The sequence below is a fragment of the Cervus elaphus genome, chromosome 7 (genome assembly GCF_910594005.1).
Source record: "Cervus elaphus chromosome 7, mCerEla1.1, whole genome shotgun sequence".
NCBI classification, from domain to species: Eukaryota; Metazoa; Chordata; class Mammalia; order Artiodactyla; family Cervidae; genus Cervus; species Cervus elaphus.
The window spans coordinates 26212867-26232422 of record NC_057821.1 but is presented as its reverse complement, the minus strand read 5'-3'; the positions used below and the strand labels follow the sequence as shown (position 1 = coordinate 26232422).

General features: G+C 42.1%; 1 protein-coding gene across 7 annotated transcripts; it reads right to left on the bottom strand.

Annotated features, from left to right (window-relative positions):
• Positions 1-1133: 1133 nt before the first annotated feature.
• Positions 1134-19230, bottom strand: BTNL2 (butyrophilin like 2). 7 transcript variants are annotated; one of them, XM_043908750.1, is made up of 10 exons: positions 19075-19230; positions 18688-18812; positions 16059-16142; positions 13872-14219; positions 11418-11699; positions 9574-9594; positions 5735-6082; positions 4358-4639; positions 3584-3688; positions 2762-3041 (listed from the first exon to the last, which is right to left on the bottom strand). In XM_043908750.1, the coding sequence occupies exons 3-10, from the start codon at positions 16135-16137 to the stop codon at positions 2917-2919; spliced, it is 1590 nt and encodes a 529-aa protein (XP_043764685.1). In that variant the 5' UTR covers positions 16138-16142; positions 18688-18812; positions 19075-19230; the 3' UTR covers positions 2762-2916. The 7 variants fall into 7 exon arrangements, with proteins under 7 accessions (XP_043764689.1, XP_043764688.1, XP_043764685.1 ...); XM_043908751.1 differs by having other exon boundaries at positions 18744-18812; XM_043908754.1 differs by lacking the exons at positions 2762-3041; positions 19075-19230 and adding an exon at positions 1134-1988 and having other exon boundaries at positions 18688-19050.
• Positions 19231-19556: the final 326 nt, after the last annotated feature.

The following is a 19556-nucleotide window of genomic DNA, read 5'->3' as shown; positions in this document are numbered from 1 at the left end:
CAGCCGCTAAGTGGCAGTCAGTATTTGAATCTAAGAAGAATAAATTCAGGGCCCAGAATATTAACTTTACTTACAAAAAAAGAAGGGCTTAAATAACAAGCAAGACAGAGGCAAAGGAAAGGTGGGGAATATATTAATAGGCACAATCAAATGGACGTGGTGGATGAAGATATGTGGCGGTAGCAACAGAATGAGTACAATAATACTGAAAGTGTGGCATGGAACAGGAAGGACAATGGGCTCAGTTGGGATAGTTTACTGTTGTCATATATATATATATATATATATATATATATATATATATATACACACATACACACACAATATGTGTGTGTGTGTGTGCGCGCGCTAAGTCACTTCAGTCATGTCTGATTCTGCGACCCTATGGACTATAGCCCGCCAGGCTCCTGTGTCCATGGGATTCTCCAGCAAGAATACTGGAGTGGGTTGCCATGCCCTCCTCCAGGGGATCTTCCCCTCCCAGAGATTGAACCCTCATCCTCTGCTGCTCCTACTTTGCAGGCAGATTCTTTTACCTCTGAGCTACCGGGAAAGCCTGTGTGTGTGTGTGTGTGTGTGTGTGTTCATGTATGTAAGTATGTATATATCACGCATAAACAAATCCTAGGCTTTAACTGAAAATATTGTATCAATTTCGGCTCATATGTTGTAATATATGCACCACACCAATGCAAATTGTTAATAATAGAGGATACTAAAGGGTGAGAGGGGAGGGATAAGGGAATACTCTGGATTTTCCACTCAATTTTGCTGTAAACCTGAGGAAAATAACTCTTAAAAAATAAAATATTTTAGTGAAAAAAAAGGAGGAATGAAGTACTGGAATATTTGACAACATGGATTAACTTTGAAAACATTACACTAAGTAAAAAAGAAAAATACAGACACACAAAAAGTCTAGGCACAGTATTTTATGATTCCGTTTATGTGAAATACCCAGTGTAGGCAAATTTATAGAAACAAGGTAGACAGAGGCTGGAGGGAGGGGAAATTGGGTATGACTGCTTAATGGTGATGGAGTTTCCTTTTGGATCAAAATATTCTGGAACTGAACACTAATGATGGTTGCACATATTGTGAATGGAAAAAATACCGATGTCTTGGACACTTAATTCTTTTCCTTAAACAACACTTTAATGGATAGGAAAATTAAATACAATTTGATTACATTCTTTCTAATTTTAATTGAATTCAGATTTGAGACATCATTTCAGCAATTACATATCTTTCTTATGTTAGTAATAGCATCTTTCCCGTTTTGCATTCTGCCATTGCTATTTCTCTCTTCAAGAGACTGTAAAATCAGAGTCTGAATAAAGCCCTGAAACTGTTTATGGTTTTTGGTTCTCTTTTAGTTTAAACAACAACAAGAATTAGACACTCTAAAATGATTAAAATGATGAATTTTATGTGTATTTTATGACAGTTGGAAAAATTTAAAAACTAAATAAATGTGAAAATATTTGTAAAAGAATAATATTACATACTATAATATTTCAGTACATAACTTCAAACATAAATGAGTTTAAATATAGAAGAAAAAATAACATGATCCAAAAGAGAAAATTCCAGAATGCCACAGATGAATAGTCTTCAAAGGACAGTGAAAACCGTGCTGTCTGCCTTCTTAGAAAGCGGCAGTCTGTCGTTTGCAGGTGTCCTTCATTCTCACTTCAGAAGATTTTAAGGCTTTTTCCAAATCTTTACTTTTTCACATTCTTCTTCTCCTATGTGTGGCTTCTCTTCTTTAATTCACTGTGATTTAAAGTATTTTTTATTTCCATTGAATTTTATTGCTTGTGTTGTACATATTGCTTCTGTTTCTTTTATAAGTACTCATTTTAAATTGTGTGCTTTTGCACTCTAAAACTAAAATTGACATTTTCATATACATGACATGTAACACATTTTCCTCTTGGTCTAGTATTTCTGAAAAATTTCCTCATTCCACACTCTCAGTTAACTTCCTGAAAAAGTGTGATGCAGAAATTACACACTCTATGGGATTTTTAAGGTTATATCTTAGTGATCAGATTTTTCTCCTTACATTTATCTGTATTTTCTCTTCCTTATTTTAACTGTATCTTTTTGTTTTCTCAGTCCCATTGGGATAATTGTTACTTTTCTAGGGACACAAATCAAATATTTGATTGTTCCCTGCACTTCCTCCCCTAGGCTAAGTTGCATTTTCCATTGGATTTTCTAAAGGTCTTTTGTTATCAGATATCAGATTGTGATCAGCAGGCAGGATATTAGAGAGCTTGGGCTATGACAGCTCACAGAAAGGATAAGTCTCCAGGTCAGACATGACACCAGAGTAAGGTTGAATCCTCTTGATTAGGTAAGTGAGTGAGTGTGTGAGTCCCCTTCTAGTAGTTGGTGAAAAGAGAAAAGAACTGGGACTTAGAATATAACCCTGGTTTCCAGAATCCAGGGTAATTGGAGGTGTTGCTGAGACTCCTTTGGGTGCAGGAAAGATGTCAGAAGGATCCACACTAGGAGACCAAAGAAAGCAGGGGGTGCAGAATTTCAGATAAGAAAATTGGGGGAAAGTATAGATAAGGCTTCCCAGGTGGCACAGTACTAAAATTTACAACTGAGCACTCATGCACCATAAATAGGGCACTTGTTCAAGTTATAAAAGGAGAGGCCTCCAGAGGTGTAGTCAAGGGAAATTCTAACTTGCCCTAGAGACATCTTCAGGCAGTGGAGGCTTACAGGAGAGGAAATGGCCCAGTCCTCATATCCATAGCAACCCATTGCCCCAACTCATTCTCAGATAATATAAAGATGACTTCTTCCGGACGCTGTCCTTGGCAACAGTCAAGGCCTATTCTGTCCTATCCCTAACTTCCACCTCTCAGTACCACCCTCCTAAGACGAGCCCCTCCCGTCCTAGCTTGCGAAGGAGGTCGTCAAATTTTTGCGGGACTTTTGGCTGCGTGACTGTCTGTGGGCCACAAGCTTGTTTCCCTCAGAAAGGATTCGTTGAGCTGTTTTTGAACCCAGTGTGTCCTTCACTGCAAAGAAGGAAAATCCAGTCTGATAATAACCAACATAAGAATATTTTAAAATATTAATTTCATAATATTAACATCCAAACAGGGGAAAAAGGCATGATGACTTAAGAAATTTAAAGTGGAAGAACTTTCTAGGGCTCACAAAATCACCAGTATATGAGAAACCCTTCCTTCAGAGCAAGGAAAACCAATAAGTCAATCATCATATTTCAATGATCTCAGTTCATGCTGACAGAATTCAGTTATGTCTCAGCTTCAGAGCAAGGATATCAATGACACTTTTTTATCTTCCTCTCCCTTCACTAGATCACCTGGGAATGTGCACTGGGAGATTAAATTATTATCTTTCACTCCTTTTGCTTCTATTATTACTGTAAATTGATCTCATTCAACACTGATCCTCAATTACATGCATGTAAGCCATGGACTCTCATGTTTCCTTAATTACTAAATATCCACTGGATGCCTCTGTGCTTCAGTGTCTGCTGAAAATGCTCCCACCACAAAGCCTGCTCCACGCTGTTTCTGTTCTCCTAACTCACCTTTTCCACAGCTTTTCCTCCAGATCAAGCCTATAACTCCAAGAAGAAGAAGAAGAAGCAATCCCCAAATCAGCAGTCTCTTCCATGAATAAATCATCCCGGACTCTGAAATGGAAGCCCCAGAATCACATTAAATCATGAAACTGGGAGAATTTCAGGATCATTCTTTTCATCTGAGCATCTCCTAGGCTGCAGAGGTGGATGAGAATTGGTCCTATCAAGAAGAAAGTTGGTTTCCTGCTTCCTGCTCTGCAGAAGCCGAGGAGAGACTAGAGGTTCATGCTAGCTTTCCCGTTAGCTCCTCTCAGAAAAACACACATTTCTCCCCCTCCTCTTTTCCAACTCTATCATCACCACAATCACTGGAATAACAAGAATGGCAAAAAGATAAATTTACCGAATCTGCAGCCATGAAAATGGTGCTATGGAAAATTAATTTCTAATCTGGAAGAAAACCTGTCATGAGGGACAGGGGGAAGTGATGTCAATGTTTTTGCATTGGAAGAAAAGAGTCTAGATACAGTGATGATAGAGTCAATTCTTGGAATTTAGTAGCTGACGATGTAACCATATAACCTTAAGGCTTTAGTGGGGGATTTCAGGGAGAAGCTCAAAAGAGTAGAATCCTAGGTGTCTTGAAGACCAGCTTTGCAAGAGATAGCAACAGACTTCATCAGAAAAGAAAAAAAAATAGAAAAGCAGTAAAATGAGTAAGTCTGGGTTGGTCTTCATATTTAATTCACAAAGCTGAGAGGAGCACATGGAATCACTAACCTGAAGTAGAAAAAGTTGTGTTTTTCTCCTCGCCTAGAAGGGGGCTGCTGATGGAGCAGGTCACATTCACAACAGAGCTGTTTGTGACCAGTAGAATTGCCTCCACTTGGAATAGCCCCTGGCTGCCTTGAGTCAGGTCCTGGGAAAAGGATGGTATTGTGTTTCCTTCCGTGTCCCTCCATTGCACATGGGGCTGTGGGAACCAGCCTTCTGAAGTGCACTTTAGCGTTACTTCTCCATCCTTCAGTCCCTCCATGGAGATCTGAGGTGAAGAACCCAGACCTGGGAATAAAGACCAAGGAAGGCAACTGAGAGTCTCTGCAAATGGTTATATAGTCAGTGATTTCACTGCAAGGGGAGAGATGGGTTCAGAGACTTGGAGCAGAAGGCGAAGCTTACGGGGGTAAGCGAAGTTTATACACCGCTTAGGAATGAGACTAGCTGGAGCCTTTGTTTCCTTTTGTTTGCATATTTTTATGTTTTGTACTCCTAAAATCATTCTGGAACAGATTAAGGGATGTAATAAGTTTCAAATCCAATTTTTATTCTTCTATACCCCAAAAATTAACTCTGATGAGGTCATGAATCAACATGGCCGGAAAAAGGGATGAGAATATTCTCAAAGAACAAAATCTTATAAATACATATTTCCAATGGCAGAAAATGATGAAGTTCATTAAACTTGTTAACATGTGCTCCCATGGATGTTTTCTAAACGTATTTATTAATTTGGATACACCACTCATGGAAGAAACAGATTATCTATGAGTTAGGCAATGTCCTCAATGGCAATTGCCAAGCTTAGAAAAATCAGTTTTCACCCACAAATATAGACAGAGGGAAATCATGATGCAGGGAGTGATCTTGTCCCTACTCCATCCCTGCCAATACTGTCAACATTTTTTTTTTTCTTATGTGGTGGATCTGTTGGGTTGGCCAAAAAGTTCATCTGGGTTTTTCTGTTTAGACATGATGGAAAAACCTCGAATGAACTTTTTGGCCAACCCAACAGTTTAACCTTCAAATTACCATGTTTCCAAATAACTACATCTTTCCCGATATTTTAGTAACACACTGAAATAATGAGTCCCGTGTCATTATGGAGTAAGAATCTCACATTTCACTAGAGATATGACCACTTTATGGAGATCCTGGGAAGGATACAAATTCTACACACAAAGAATTAGGTCTGGTCATTTGAGTTTGTGGACATTATGTATCTATGATAGCTCCTGCACAAGGGAGAATTTACTATACATTTGATGAGTGAATGGACATTAAGAAAATTTCAGATGTCAGAGAAATTTTCCAGGACCCAGCAAGTTACATGCAGTAGGAATAGACATTGAATTCAGAACATCTGTCTAGAATCCTTACCTACAATCTTCAGATCCAAATCCGCCTCCTGGTAGACTCCATCTTTTTCAAAAAGGCACCAGTACTTCCCATCATCTGAAATCCTGGCATCATTTATCTGCAGGGTCAGCCTCCCCTCACTCATAGCATCACTCAGCAATGCAGTTCTCCCCCGATACTCTTCCATCTGCTCTCCAGCCACACGGGCCCCATCCATATAGACGTAAACAGCAGGATAACGGTGGGATCGGACCCACCGCACCTCCATCTTCTGTGCATCAGTATTTGGAGCCAAGGAGCAGGTTAACTGTATGTCTTCTCCCACTCTAACAAGGATGGGCTGGGAAGGTCCAATCACTTTTAAGGAAGCTGTTAAATACAGCAGAAAAAACACAATGGAAGATTCAAACTGGAGCAAAGAGTGTCATCTGCAAGAACATCTAGAGTAGTGTTCAGGACCCAGGGGCATCCAAGGGCGCCTGAGGTTCAGAGTTATCCTTTACAGATGTGGAGATTTGGTGGAATCAGGATAGAGGTTGCCCCTGTGCAAGGCAGAACCATCCCATGGTTCCATCTGAAGATTATCACTAATTAGACCCACACCTGCATCCCTTTCCTATAATCTTATTCAGTTTATAGACCCATAAGAAAATAATTTTGCAATTAAAATCAAATTAACATTTTATCATTCCAAATTTGCATGACCTTAAACTACTTCTTAATCTGTGTATGTCTCAGCTTCTTATACTGCAAGATAAATATGTCATTATCAAAATAAAAAGGTTTGCCTGGAGTTAAACCTTCCCTGATAGCTCAGTTGGTAAAGAATCCTCCTGCAATGCAAGAGACCCTGGTTCAATTCCTGGATTAGGAAGATCCCCTGGAGAAGGAATAGGCTACCCACTCCAGTATTCTTGGACATCCCTTGTGGCTCAGCTGGTAAAGAATTCACCTGCAATTTGCGAGACCTGGGTTTGGTCCCTGGGTTGGGAAGGTCCACTGGAGAAGGGAATGACTACCCACTCCAGTATTCTGACCTAGAGAATTCCATGGACTGTATAGTTCATGAGGTTGCAAAGAGTCAGACATGACGAGCAACTTTCACTTTCAAACAAAATAATCCATATAAAAAGGATTACAATGATAGCAATGCAGTGTGAGTGAGGCAAGAGATTCAAGACCTGAGGTTATTGGAGCCAATCCCATTATAGACCTTGATAATGGCAACGAAATGAAAATGGGGTGACTTTTTAGTAATGAAATATGAAGAAACCCCCCTAGCTTGGTAGCTCAGATGGTAAAGCGTCTGTCTGCAATGCTGGAGACCCAGGTTCGTTCCCTGGGTCGGGAAGATCCCCTGGAGAAGGAAATGGCAACCCACTCCAGTACTCTTGCATGGAAAATCCCATGGAAAGGTGACCCTGGTAGGCTACAGTCCATGGGGCCGCAAAGAGTCAGACATGACTGAGCGACTTTACTTACTCATAAGTCAGAAGCAGTCATCACATTTCGGTGCCCCAAGGTCCCACATATGTGAGGCTCTAAACACACACTAGTCAGTGCTCTCGGGTGACCTTGAAAACTGTTATAATGATCTTATAATGTTATTCTTGCCTAGAATTTTGCCCAGTATTCTTGTCTGGAAAATCCCATGGACAGAGGAGCCTGGTGGGCCACGGTCCATGGGACTGCTAAGAGTTGGACACTACTTAGCAACTAAACAACAAAATGGTAATTTATGATAGAAATCCAGGCATAACTTTGTAACTTGTTTGGGTGAAGAATCAATGATCAAAGGCAAAATGTCCTCATTATGTATTTCATGCGTAATCTTCTAGGTACTTCTCTAGAAACATAATTCTAATTTTCAGATTATTCTGTTCTATTCTTGATACAATTTGTCTCCCAGTTATTTCCAGCATGTTGTTTGCTTTGTTTTGCAATTTTACCTAAAACATATTATTTCCACTTTATATGTACTTGTTAAAATCTAAACACAAAAGTAGGAATCATGAAAAAAAGACCTAGGAGTTAGTTTGCTGCTATTTCTCCATCCATGCTTCTTAGAGTAATAAAGCAGACCATTTCCTCATCTCTGTTATCTATATGAGGTTTTCTTCTTTTTCTCCTATCCATGCGCTGTGGTACATATCTCAAACTAGTCTCAAATAGTCTCAAACTAGATTGCCCTACCAGAGACTGGTAATTAAGAGCTAAAATTGATTATTTGCCAACTGTAAAATGATGATAAATCTATTTACCTTTTAAATTATTGGAAGAAAAGAAAAATAATTTCCAAAAATCATTTAGCATCATACTGGGCATGTGATTATCATTTCAAAAAAAATTAGTTATTATTTTTATAACCAATAACATTTGCCAGAGTAGGAACTAGGATTTCATTTTCAGCACTTCTATAGACATCTTGGTTTGCCAGCAGCCTCTGAGCTCTAAGTTACAAGCTCTAACAACACAGTGGCAGCTTTGAACTCCCTGATCTCCTCTCTATTACCAGCCTGTCCTCAAGGCTCCTGAGGGCAGAGCCAAGGGAAGTTCTGGTCTTTTCATCTTATTTACCTTTGGTCCCAGAAGGCATGCACCACTTAGAAACAATAGGACATCAGACTGTACTTTGTGTGCTGGATCTCCAAGAAGCATGTCATTTTGATTCAAATAACCCAGAGAAATGAGAGGACCTTCCTTCGGGACAGAGATGTGGGTCAGCCTGCCCAACACTGGCTTGATTTGCTGAGCTGTAACTGACAAGTTCTGCCAGCCAAGTTTTCTGTCCGCCCGAGGAGGGAAGGGATTTGACTTGGAAGGTAAGGCTTATCGGGGCACAGTCTACAGAGTTATCTTATCTGCGCAGTTTACGGAGTTACCTTTGACTGTCCCAAGGCCCTTCTCTTTATCTTTATGGCCCAAAGGCGTCCAAAGTACCACACTAGACTCTGGCAGAAATTGGGGTGTGCTCTCCATCTTAATTTTCCTTGAAAGCTCCTGTATGGGCTGAAAAATGTGCTTAAACTCACCTAACATGCACACAGGCACCCACACACACCTTCACACATAATCCTGTAGCAGGTGACTTAAAGGAGAGCGGGGTATGGACGGAAGGAGAAAATGAGCAGGTAGGTAGCAGACTGGTTTTTATGGGCTCAGAGAAGAGGTCACAGGAAGGAGGAAAGCAGGGAAGATAAAAGGCAACAGAAGAGAAACTGAAAGAGGCTCAAAAATCAGTTGGTTATTGTTTAAACCACTTATCTTAGGTACCATAAAATAATACCTGCAATCCGACTAGTAAGTAAAGAAAAAGAGGAAAATGACCACCCTGAGCACAGGGTCCCAGGCTGCATCTAGGGAAGTCACAACTTCCTCCCAACAGTGATGAGGTCAGGTCCAGCTGGGGTGAAGAACAGGTGCAGAAACCATAGCAAGGCAAGAGGGTGCAGGCGGCGAGTGGGTGAGGACCTCCAGTTATCGCAACAGCACTGCTTACTCACACCAGAAACTCACAGCAGCTGTCCCGTCCCGTTCCCTACACACTCTCTCTCCGCCTGCCTGGTGGGACAAAGCTTCCATCTACACCCATTTTAGGCATCCGTCTGGGGCTCACGGGGGTCCCCACGGACACGGAAAGTGGCAGATTATGCAGTGTAGTGGTGCCTGCGTGAGACTGCGCTTGGCTGGTCCCTCCAGTATTAAGATGAGACTGGGAAGATCATGCCCCAGTTTCTCATCTGGGTCACGATGTGTCGCCTTTGCTGTGTGAGCTTTGTCCAGGGAGCATCGCCTTCCTCAGGGGTGGAGGGAGGGCAGAGGCTCGTGTACACTCATGCACACCAGCCATCTCCGCTTACCCATCTCTGTTTGGAGTTTTTCTGGAAAAAGAATGAGAATAACATATCAAGGAATTTGTTCTAAGAGAAAGGAGAGAAAATATTTCCTTCCCTTCCCTCAAAACGTAAGGTCTACATTTTCTCGAAACAGGTGATTCATAAGAAAGAAATAAAAGGTAGAAAAATAATGACTTTTCTCCATCCATCACCTGGTGGTCCAGCTATTTTTCCCTTTCTCTGCACAACAAGACTGTTCTCAATTCTACCACCCCATAATTCTGCTTATTTCTGCTTATCTTTAACATATTTAACTATTTTATTGAAACAATAATATTCTTTTTATAAATACAGGCCCTTTGGGATGAAGAGCAGGTGCAGAAACCATAGAAGGGTGAGAGGGTGCAGCTGGTGGGTGAGGCCAGTTACCACGATGGCGCTGCTTACTCACACTAGAAACTCACAATGGCTGTCCTGTGCCTTCCCCTAGACACTCCCTCTCCACATATATGAAAAGCATATTTTTATACCTTTATGATATGTGGACAAAGATGATTATCACCCATAATTATAAACTGCTGCTGCTGCTAAGTTGCCTCAGTCGTGTCCGACTCTGTGCGACCCCATAGACGGCAGCCCACCAGGCTCCGCTGTCCCTGGAATTCTCCAGGCAAGAATACTGGAGTGGGTTGCCATTTCCTTCTCCAATGCATGAAAGTGAAAAGTGAAAGTGAAGTCACTCAGTTGTGTCCAACTCTTCACGACCCCAGGGACTGCAGCCTACCAGGCTCCTCCATCCATGGGATTTTCCAGGCAAGAGTACTGGAGTGGGGTGCCATTGCCTTCTCCGAATTACAAACTGAGAGGTATATTAATATATGCTTTGCAATTATATATACATATGTATATATAAATTTGACTCCTTTTAACAGCAACATATAACATTTAACTTTTTCCCTATAACCATTTATATAAATAGCTAAGTACTTACATCTTTAAATATCTAAATGTAGAGGGTGTCCCAAAAGTCTTAGTGCAATTTTAAGTTATTTAAAGCCAATAATCTGTAAATGATTGGAAATGTCTATTTATAGAGAGATATAATCTTTATCATTGAAATGGTCCATCGGGGTTATTTTCAACCATTAAAATTATTTGAAATACTGTTTTTCATCAATGGTATAACGTATAGTAACATAAGACACTTAACACTCCACTGTTGTATTGCGTTTCTGGCTTCTATTTTTGCTGCTCTTTATAAATGAGGCTATAATAAAGATGCATTACTAAATAGCTGTCTCCATCTCTGATTATCTTCAGGTGATAAGTTCCTAGATGTAACTGGCAAAAATACAGCACAAGAAAACATTTCAATTGAATGAACAGCTGTATATCCTTCACAATGTAACACATACTTGTGAGAAAAGAAAATTAATAAAGAAGAAAAGGCAGAATCCAAAAATAAATGGAATGCCATTAACAATATAGCTATATAGGCTATGTATATCTCCAGCCATAAATGTTTTATAGTTTTTAATGCATATTGGTGCTTCCCTTGTGGCTCAGGTGGTAAAGAATCCACCTGCAATGCAGGAGCCTCGAGGTCAGGAAGATCTCCTGGAGAAGGAAAGTGGCAACCCATTCCAGTATTCTGGTCTGGAGAATTCCATGGACAGAGGAGCTTGGCAGGCTACAGTCCATGGGGTTGCAAAGAGTCAGACATGACTGAGCAACTAACACACATACACAATGCATATTACTAAATATTAGATATTCTTCTTGATTAAAAAATATTAGGTGCTACAGAACAGTCCCTTCAACCTTTCCCACTAATGGAAGCATCTTGGTCCTAGAGGTAGAGCACTGACCTGGGATGGAGACATCTGAGCCCTTCTCCTCGGCGAGTGAGGGGTTGTGGATGAAGCAGGACACAGTCTCTGTAGAGGCATCCCTGACCACAAGAGTGCTTTCTACATAGAACAAGCCATCTTCATCTTGGAAGTTATGATTAGAGAAAGTCAGCAATTTTTCTCCCTTGATGTCTTGCCAGGAAACCTGAGGCTCCGGGAACCAGCCCTTTGCAGTGCATACAAGCTGGAGTCCACTTTCCACAGATCCGCCCATGTGGATGTAAGGGTCAGACCCCAGACCTGTGGTAGAAAGACACAGCCCTGGGTCCCGGAGCCCATGGAGGCACAAATCACAGAGCTGGGAGTCCAGTGACCTTGCTCATAGGGAGAAAGCAGGAGTTCGAGGCTCTGGGAAGCAAAAGGTGGGCCAAAGTCCTCCTCCCATTCAAACTGGAGCTTACATACCCTTTATACCCTAGTATGGATTTTTAAATTCTAGCAGATGAGCAGTATTTTCATTCAGACTCAGTCAGGAAAATAAGAGTTACAAAATGACATTTTGCTTCTGTCTCTAGCACTGCAAACTAAGATGTGTTACAATTTACTCATGAACCCCCTTGTGCCACAGACTTTGCCTTTTTCATCTTAATATTATTGTGTCAGGCACTTGGACATGTTGGATGATATCTTGACTCCAATTTAAACAGAATATTTACTGTAAAGTGAGATCTCTTCTCCAGAGAGAATATTCTTCCCATTCCTTTTGTTGGTGGTTGTGACCTGGGGGAGAAAACAGATAACCTGGGGTATGCAAAATGGGAAGTCTCATGAGGACTTTCTGTATCTAAGTACTCCATTCCATGGAAAATGTTTTTGAGAATCCTAGTTTTATATAATCATGAAATTCTTTCTCTATTCAACACAACTCTCAAACCCAAACAAAGGGGATTCTATTTTCCATAGATGACAATTTTGTCCCTACCACTTGTTGAGAACAGAGACCGATTTTCTTCACCCAGAGCCTTAGAAAATGCATGGCTTCTTTTCAGATGTCCCTGAAAGTGAAATGCGTTAGTACGGGCCCTCCCTACTCCATATCTCAGAAGTTTGAGGATTCTTTTCATCCATCTTGAATCAACTTGAGCTTAATAACAGTAATAATCACACATAGGTGTTGAGAAAAAGAAGGTGTTGGAGATCAACCTCCTAGGGGAGCAAAGAAGAGAGCAGCATCAGCTAGGGAAGTTAAATTCTTCTTAGAACAATTTTCCTGATACGGTAAATGGATTTGCCTAATTTTTTCTTCTGGGCTTCCCTGGCAGCTCAGTGGTAAAGGTAAACCTGCCTGCCAATACAGGAGATGTGGGTTCAGTCCGTAGGTTGGGAAGATCCCCTGGAGAAGGAAATGGCAACGCACTCCAGTATTCTTGTCTGGGAAATCCCATGGACAGAGGAACCTGGCAGGCTACAGTCCATGGGGTCACAAAGAGTCAGACATGACTTAGTGACTAAATGACAAGAGCAATTTTCTCTTTAGCACGTGAAGTAGTTACTCCTGCCAGGGACGATACAATCGATTACTTTCAGATATTTGTTTTTCCACAGAGCTATCCTTTCTTCCAACCTTTCTTCCAACCCCTTCCTGCTTTGCTAACACAAAAGCATCATGCAGGTCCTTGCCACTCACAATGGGTATGTCCCCAAATCATCTGTGAGCCCCAAATTCACTAAACACTAGTATCCATAATCTCCATAAAAGCACAACGCTCTTGACCTCTGCAGTCTCATCATTAGCTTTTTAACTGAAGGCGGCATTACTCAAATAGTGAGTTCACATCTCAGTGACTGTGTATTTGAGGCTGAGTAGAGAACAGAGAGGAGAAGGCAATGGCACCCCACTCCAGTACTCTTGCCTGGAAAATCCCATGGACGGAGGAGCCTGGTAGGCTGCAGTCCATGGGCGAGAAGAGTTGGATATGGCTGAGTGACTTCACTTTCACGTTTCACTTTTATGCATTGGAGAAGGAAATGGCAACCCACTCCAGTGTTCTTGCCTGGAGAATCGTGGGGATGGGGTCGCGCAGAGTCGGACACGACTGAAGTGACTTAGCAGTAGCAGAAAGCAGAGATGCGGGGCTTGTCAACTAGACTCACTCACACAGCAGCTGACTTGCCTTTGCACACTAACCCGTATGGCATGAATTCTTGCCTCAGCAAAATTGCTAATGACTACGTGTCATCAATTTTAAATAACCCTCAAGAATAGCCAAAACTGTGTAAGTTAAACTTGGGGAAATTGTTTATAAGTGAGCTCACTTTAAAGCCTGCAGAACCACTTGCCTCCAAATAAATCAGACTGGACATCAGCAGTTGCCTCCACGATTGAAAGAGAATTGTTCACCTGGAAATGAACTTAATGCAGGTTAATATACTTCCCCTTCTGAGAGCCTATGTCTTTCCCCAGATACTCACTGGCTACTTGGAGCAGCAGGCTTGTTTCTGCAAGGTAGTTGTTGTCTTTGAAACGGCACCAGTACTGCCCGTGATCAGATGGCCGGAGGCTGTGAATCTTCAGAGCCACGCTTCCCTCAGTGATGCCGTCTTCTATCCACTCTACCCGGCCTCTGTACTCCTCCATCTGTATCTCCGTTATCTCATCTCCACCCGGATACAAAAACACAGGAGTGCTGGGCTCCGAGCGGTACCACCTCACCTCCATGTCCATTGCGGTCCTCCTGGGAAGGAGCTGACAGGTGAGCTGGGCATCTTCTCCCACCATGGCCAGGATAGGATGGGCAGAACCCGTCACTCTAAAGTCATCTACAAAAGAGTGACACAGAGGAATTGGGAAATGCCACCTGGAGGAGCAATACGATTTCTTTGGGATGTCTGCTCGATCAATTGGAGGCCCCTGGAAGAGGGAAGGTTCTATTTGCAATGTTTTAAAGAAACTCAGCACTATATGTATGTTTGGTGGCTACAGAGATAATCTTGTGTACTGAAAATAGCATGTAGTTCAAAAACCTGAGTATGAGTGCTGAATCTATCACTTACCAGCTGTGTGATTTGGAGAGAAATCCATTATTCTCAAGAAATTGATTTGCAATCTTAATTTCTTCATCTTTAAGATTAACCACTACCATCTCTGCACTGCTTTTATTCTCAAATAAGTTAAAGTTTAAACTGATTTTCTAATTGAAAACTCTATTAGTTAGTGGCTTATTTTATATTTTACTGTGATTTATTTTATAGTTAGTAATTTCACAGAGGATGAGACAGTTGGTTGGTATTGCTGACTCAATGCACATGAGTTTGAGCAAACTCAGGGAGATAGTGGAGGACAGGGAAGCCTGGCATGCTGCAGTTCACGGGGATGGAAAGAGTCAGACACGACTTAGCAACTGAATGATAACAATTTCACTTTAGTGACTGACATTGTAATCACTTTTCCTAAATTTTAGGTAATAGATTTATTCAATAGACTTTTCAGCTTTTCAGAATTGTTCTTGTCTTGTCCTAAGTAATGAACTGGATTTTTGTTTGTTTGTTTTTCTCTGAAACAGGCAAGATTCCAATTACTAGGGCTATGTAAAATGCAGCTTTTGCAAGGATATTTTTGGCAGATTAAGGGCGGTGATTAGTATGAAGAGTTCGAGCCTTCCAATAAAATTTTAAGTCATGTTTGACTTCTCTGTTATCTACAAATTGAACAGATGTTTCATAGGTCTGTATGTCCCTATGCTTCCTAATTTCATGTCATGTATATTATGTTTTTTTTCTCATCCTAAAATATTCCAGGGCCAGTTGCACTTTCTCTGTGCAGATCCAAACCTCCTAAGAAGGAACTTCATCTTGTTGAGTTGTTGTTCAGTATCAAGTTAATGGTGCTCACTATGGAACATAGGCAGATATCTGCTGGTATCCTGTGTGGATGAAATCTGAACATAACACTAGAACTGAGGTTGTGCCGTCTGGGTGAATTTTACAGCTTGGGAAAGTGCATCACTAGAGAGGAGGGCAGCCTCACCACATCACGTAGCTCCTGGCAGCCTCTGTCTGGACCCTGTGATTTCCGATGTCCTGTGCCCATGCTTTTTTCCCACCTTGTCATCCTGCATTTTACTGGGGGTTCTGACATTACCCACTGGCCTTGAATTTTCACAATCCCTTTTCAAGATATAATATTTCAACCAAGAAAATTTAGCTACTGAGCTTTCCAAGCCCATTTCTTGAAATCTTCTTCTAGTTTATTTCCATGTATTTTTACACTGTTTAATTGATGGTAAGAAGCAACCCCTTTTCTTGCCCTGAAAGAGCTATCCTGAATAGAAGCAGGAGAATGAGCGCCTCACCATGTTCCAGGTGCTGATTCAAGTGTTTTTCATGTACAGCCTCATTTACTCTTAAAGCCCATGTGAGCCTTTGAGATACAGTTAGGTTGTCATTCTTAAGGATGAGAAAACTAAGGCAGAAGGTATTCAAGTAACTTTCCGAACATAACACAGCTGGAAGAGAAGGAGGTCTTTGTGGAACACAAGGGCTTTGACCCCTGGATCCTCACTCTTAATATTACGCTAGCTCCTTTGAATTTGGGAGTCAGCACCCAGACTGGACCTCTGAGCAATGGAATACGTGATAAAGGGAAGAAGAGCATCCTACCTGATTGCTTCATGCTGAGAAATATAAAGAAGAAGGAGGCAAACACACCAGACAGGCTGTATCCAGGAAGCTCCACCATCCTCCCTGGGGCAAACACAAGAGAAAATACAACGGTACCTAAATGTGGCTGCAATACACAAGCGCTTCTGTGGTTTCCAGTGGTTATGGAGACGTAACAGGGAAGCAACATCAACACCTTCCATAATCAAATGATGAAATGGGCTTGGCTCCCCTTCTCTGCTTTTATCGATCATTTCCAACCTCTTACTTACACTGTTGTATTTCATGCTATTTGGGGCACTGAAGGTAGATTTCTGACTGAAATGAAAAGATCTTTGGGGCCAAAGGGACAATGATGCTTTGATTACAAAAGGTCTCCTTCGGTCCATCTATTCTGAGCATGCAGAATTAGAGAGCAGTATTCAACTACTTTTTCTCACCCCTCCCCTTTCAGTCAGTCCTGAAAAGTCCCTCATCTCTACAGTCTCCTGGATGCAAAGGAGAGCAAGAAGGCCTCAGAACCAGGAAGCCATCACCAGGAGAACACCAGGGCAAGGGGATGCCTTGGAAAGTAAAGAAAATAATAGTGGAAACGGTGATACAGAAGAAGATGACCAAGGAAATGACCTTGAATAACCTTTCAGTATCATCTTTCTGTATCATCTTGAAGACACAGAAATGAATAAAAGAAAAAGCCTAATTGGTAGAGATGGGCAAACTCAACATGTCCATTGTAACCAACAACATAAAAATACTTCCACACAGTTAAAATATTTTAAAACTACCAAGATTAAAATGCTGGATTTGGTTTTGGAAAATGAAACACTCAGGGTGAAAGGTATCTAAGACTTAGTCTATCAGCTGTGTTAAGAATCTTATGGAAAGAAAAACTTCACATCACATATAAGAACTTGCACAAGAGCAATAAGGTATTGCTCCTCTCCCCCCATAAACTAATGCCAATACAATTTTACAGAGCAGGAGGAAAAACCAACACTCATCTGAAATGGAGATGATGAACCAAATGGTTCAGGAGGTTATTTTTACTGTATTATGACTGTTTACTCTCTAAAGTGATGCACTGTTGTCGTTTGTTGTTGTTTAGTTGCAAAGTTGTGTCCAACTCTTTTGTGACCCCCATGGACTGTAGCCCACCAGGCTCCTCTGTCCATGGGATTTCCCACGCAAGAATACTGGAGTGGGTTGCCATTTCCTTCTCCAGGGGATCTTCCCAACCCAGGGATTGGAACCTGTGTCGTCTGCATCTCCTCCATTGCAGGCGGATTCTTTATCCCTGAACCACCGGGGAAGTCCCTTTCATCTAAAATATCTCTAAGAAATGTGATACAAACCCAGTCACAAAACCACAATACCTGAAAGAGTGGTCAAATATTTAAGGAAAATGAGGCTGAGGGTTAGAAGACAGTGCGGAACAGTAGTAGTTTGCCGCTTGAAAAGGATCAGTCCCGTTCCCTCAGATGGAAGGAAATTACCATCTTGACTTCTTAACTCCTCCTGGGGAAAGCAGAAATATGTGGTTCCAGCAAGTAAAAGCTAAGAAAACCTGCAAAGTCCATGTCAAAGTACCATCACTCACTGAGGCAAGCTAAGAAGGACCCATACTTGCTACAAATCAGTTTGTAAGCTTGTGTTCCTTTAGACTCTTTATGTGAAAGCAGAGAGAAAACTGACAAAAGTACTCTAGGAAAAAAGCTGTCCAAACCAGGGAAGCTTTTGAAAAAAGCTGTGAAAATGCATGTGAACCTTCAATGAGGCTCAGAAAGAGATTGGTGAGAGGGTATAAACAGGGAGAATAAATGCCTTAAACCAGGGTTGTCAGTGGGGAGGGAGGACGGTTTGCCTTTGGAAGGCATTCGACAATGTCTGCAGACATTTTCGGTTGTCACACCTAAGGGGAGGGGGACATATAATGAGTACTAGCCACCATTGCTGCTAAACATCCTACAACGCACAGGAAAGTCCCTACAGCAAAGAATCACCCAGTCTCAAATGTCAATGAAAAAGAAAGTTGCTCAGTCGTGTCCGACTCTTTACAGTCCATGGGATTCTCCAGGCAAGAATACTGGAGTGGGTAGCCTTTCTCTTCTCCAGGGCATCTTCCCAACCCAGCGATCAAACCAAGGTCTCCCGCACTGCAGGCGGATTTTTTACCAGCTAAGCTACCAGGGAAGCCTAAGAATACTGGAGTGGGTAGCTATCCCTTCTCCAGGGGATCTTCCCGACCCAGGAATTGAACTGGAGTCTCCTGCATTGCAGGCAGATGCTGCAAATCCAGCTGAATCATCACCATGTGATAGACAAGGAAGCAAGGCTCAGGGGCACAAACACAGCTTCAGACAAGACAAAGGAGTAATATGATCCCGGTTTTCTGAGGCTTAATCTAGAGCCCCTTCTTCACCCAGCCTGCTTCACTGCAATATTGTGAGGCTCAAATACGCCATGGCAGCACTTTGAAAAACATAGGGTGGGGTGAGTATAAAATACAAGTAGGGGGTGTTACAACAAGTGGCAGGGCGTCCCTGCCAGGCATCTCTAGGCCCTGCTTCCTCATCTTAGTCAACTCCCCCATCCTCCTCCTCCCCGACCAGGGACTCCCCAGTCCACTCACGTGTCTCCCTCTCTCCTTCCGGGTGAAGGCAGGGTGCCACTGGGGTCTCTCCTCACCTGGTCTCGGGTGCGCCCTTCATCCACAGAGCAGGTTCCACAGAGACAGGTCAGAGCCTGAAGTGCTGCCTGGAGCAAGAATGGGGGCACAGTCAAAGGGGGGAGGCAACCCCGGTCCCCTGGGCTTTGGGTGAAGCAGGCGTTAAGCTGCCTCCCCCAAACTGAAGGAAAAGCCAAATCCCTGAAGATGAAACTCCAGTCAGAATCACATCTTCACCTCCTAGCTGTAATCCTTTGAAAAGTGAAACGCAGGTGGCAAGTGAACTTTGACCGGGTTTAGTTATGAGTTCTCCAGACCTGCAGACCAAACTCTAACATTTACACTCCTCACCCTTTCCCAGAAAGCCAGGCCCCATCTAACATCTGGTCTGGGCCATCTTGGCAGGTCCTCACAGCCCCTCAGGCTGGCCATCTGTCTACAGACGTTAAGGACTCCCACCCAGTGTCAGGCCTCCACAAAACAGTGCACACGGGGCTTAAAGTTGGACTCAAGACTGAATATCAAGTATCCTTCCTGTCTTCCAATAGTGAGAAGCCCGAGGCCCAGAGACAGGAACTACCTTCTCCAGGAACAGAGCACCAGGCCAAGGTCTCTCCTGCTAGTTTATTGCTCTTTTAACGTTGGTTCTTTATCTCCCTTTGATGGGTAATAAAGAGCTTAATTATTACAGACATTGAACCAAAGAAATTTAAAAAGCTTTTCAATACTATGTTCAGGCACAAAAATTATAAAAGGGAAGTTATAGGCACATTCATTGTGCGCACATGCACACGCACTTTGGTTTAACTTAGATTTTCCTTTAAGTTCCCCTT